The sequence below is a fragment of the Montipora foliosa genome, chromosome 1 (genome assembly GCF_036669935.1).
Source record: "Montipora foliosa isolate CH-2021 chromosome 1, ASM3666993v2, whole genome shotgun sequence".
Taxonomy (NCBI): Eukaryota; Metazoa; Cnidaria; class Anthozoa; order Scleractinia; family Acroporidae; genus Montipora; species Montipora foliosa.
The window spans coordinates 72,466,105-72,468,604 of record NC_090869.1 but is presented as its reverse complement, the minus strand read 5'-3'; the positions used below and the strand labels follow the sequence as shown (position 1 = coordinate 72,468,604).

Sequence of the window (2,500 nt, the reverse complement as noted above, 5' to 3'; positions counted from 1 at the left end):
CTATCACGCGGGGACACTATTCGCAAAGAGTAGAGCATGAATTTCCTGGTGTTGCGGTCTGTCCTTTGTGGTGCATCATGGTAGGGAGGGTAAATTCTCGATGATATAAACTAAATCAAGCTACTCTAAATTCCGAAGGTTAATTAAAGATATGATGACGATGACTCGCTTCCCGCCAATGTACCCTGGGTTTGATTCCCAGACTAGGTGTCATGTGTGTGTTGATCGAGTTTGTTGCTGTTTTGTGGCTTTCTTTCTTCCGTCAATGCAGATATCCGTGATCTATAACAAAAAAAAAAAAAAGTTATCGTTAATGTTCCTCACGCTGCTTTTTCGTAGGACGTCAGGCAGGAAATCCTTTTGTGATACTGATAATAACGAAAGTGCATGCGAAGAGACTGAATTATAAGTACTCTTGTTTTTCGGCCATTTTAACTTGATCAAAAACAAAAAAGCAAACTGCGGTGACAAACATTATAACGCATTTTAACTTGATGTTTCGTATGATATAACATACATCATCAAGTACGGGAAACAGGGTCGAGAGCCTTGTTGAAGTTAGGCAGGAAATCCTTGCGTGATACTGATAATGACGAAAGTGCATGCGACGAGACTGAATTATAAATATTCTCTTGTTTTTCGGCCATTTTAACTTGATCAAAAACAATAATTGAAAGCAAACATTATAACGCATTTTAACTTGACGTTCCGTATCATATAACATACATCATCATGCACGGGAAACAGCCTTGTTGAATTGCACTGTGAACGCATTGGGAGACTCATTTTCATCATTGTGTGCGCGGAGCAAGAACTCAAATTACACGAAAACAATATACTAGGAGCTGAGCTTCCTAAACCACCAGAATATTGTACAATGATGGCTCGCTTGCCAAGGTGCAAAATTGTCCCGAAAACGAAAAGATTTGATCAAAAGGTCAGTGAGTTTGAGGTACATGCGACGTTTACTTACTAGATTATAAAGATAGTTAGTCGTTACCGTACAAGAGTATTCGAAAGTCTTTTTGCTTTGCAGATCAAACTGGCTCTTCCCCAAAACACTCCCACAAAGCAATTCAATAAGACTCTCGACCCTGTCTCCCGCGCGACCTCAAAGTGGCCAATTAATTTGTTCCGCCATATATACTGACTACTAGGATCTAAATTGTGGAAATGGAGCATTTTCGCGATTGTACTAGAAGAGACGTCACATGTTACCTCCGGGGAATGAAATGAACAATCACTTCGAAATATTTGGCAAAGCATTGGAATTACAGTATTTTTGTATAATTTACTGAAAATTACAATTCAAAAAACCTTAAGTAACTCTGTCTTACCTCTTCATTTTTGGCCAGCAATGAAGAGCAAAAATGAAGAATCCCTTTGGGAAAGAATGAAAGAATGAAAGAATTACACTAGGAATTACCACAGGATCAGGTTGAATTGTCATCAAATAATTCTATCAAAGCATTTTCTCAGTCGAATTTTGACGTCACGGTGGCCATGTTGGTGAAAAGAACAGTAATAAAAAAGTCTTCTGGGAATTTGACCCAGTTATTATGCTACAATTATTGTAGTTCTTTCTCTTGTTTGGCACCAACATGGTCGTCTTGTCACGTGAATGCGATCAAAGAATAAAGTGCGACGCAATTGCACGGTCGCGGGGTTCGAATACATACATACAATACATACTGAATTGACTACTTCCCAGAGGGGCTTTTCAGGTCCATTGGCCGTGTTTTCACGAACGGTTTCTCAGGTCGCTTAGCGAGTGGCAACGGAAAATTCCGTGAAAACAGTTCCTTTTCCAACTCGCTTAAAGTTAAGCGAGTCGGCAAATTACTATAGAATTCTCTTTAACTTTAAGCCACCAAATTATTGGCAATTACTTTCTTTAGATTGCCAGAGTCGTAATCCTAACTTTCACGCGGGGCTTTTTTAAGAGCAAGGTTGCATCTACACATTTAACTTGTACAAGAGAATTTAAGAAAGTGCCACTGTTCTCTTAAACTTGAAAAATGTGAAAAACTGATCTATTTCAGTATACCCTGCGAGCAGTTGGTTTCTCCTACGCTTCCCGAGAGAGAAACCACTGCGAGAAAGCGTTAGTTTCTTTGAGTGAGCCGCCGTCCAGCGCCAAGGACGAATAAATTAAATTTGAACCGGTAAAACAAGTTAGTAAACTTGTTTTGGCGCTTGCGCGTGCGTTCAGCTACGTAACTGCTGCGTTTGGGTGAGCCTGCTGTGTAGAGATTTCCCGCGAAATAAGACGAAGTGATGTCAAATACATCACGTGGGATGTGACGTACTTCGCAAATGCTCGATGGAAAATCAAACGGTTGCTCGCAGTGGTTTCTCTCTCGGGAAGCGTAGGAGAGACCAACTGCTCGCAGGGTAATTTCAGTATGGAGGCCGTTTTTAAGAGCGATTTTCTAAATCTTGTCACGGCCTTCCACATTTTCACGCGCGGTAAATGGAAGATGTACCTTTTCTTGAGCAG

The 2,500-nt window shown here is 40.5% G+C and overlaps 1 protein-coding gene across 1 annotated transcript in view; it reads right to left on the bottom strand.

Moving 5' to 3' along the window:
* Positions 1 to 170: 170 nt before the first annotated feature.
* The window catches only part of LOC137973624 (latrophilin-like protein LAT-2), a 27,229-nt gene continuing 24,899 nt past the window's right edge, over positions 171 to 2,500 (bottom strand). The window contains exons 12-13 of the mRNA XM_068820473.1: positions 1,338 to 1,381; positions 171 to 282 (exon numbers count right to left, since the gene is read on the bottom strand). Coding sequence (XP_068676574.1) covers positions 204 to 282; positions 1,338 to 1,381 — 123 coding nt within the window. The 3' untranslated portion in view covers positions 171 to 203. The remainder of the gene's footprint in view (positions 283 to 1,337; positions 1,382 to 2,500) is intronic.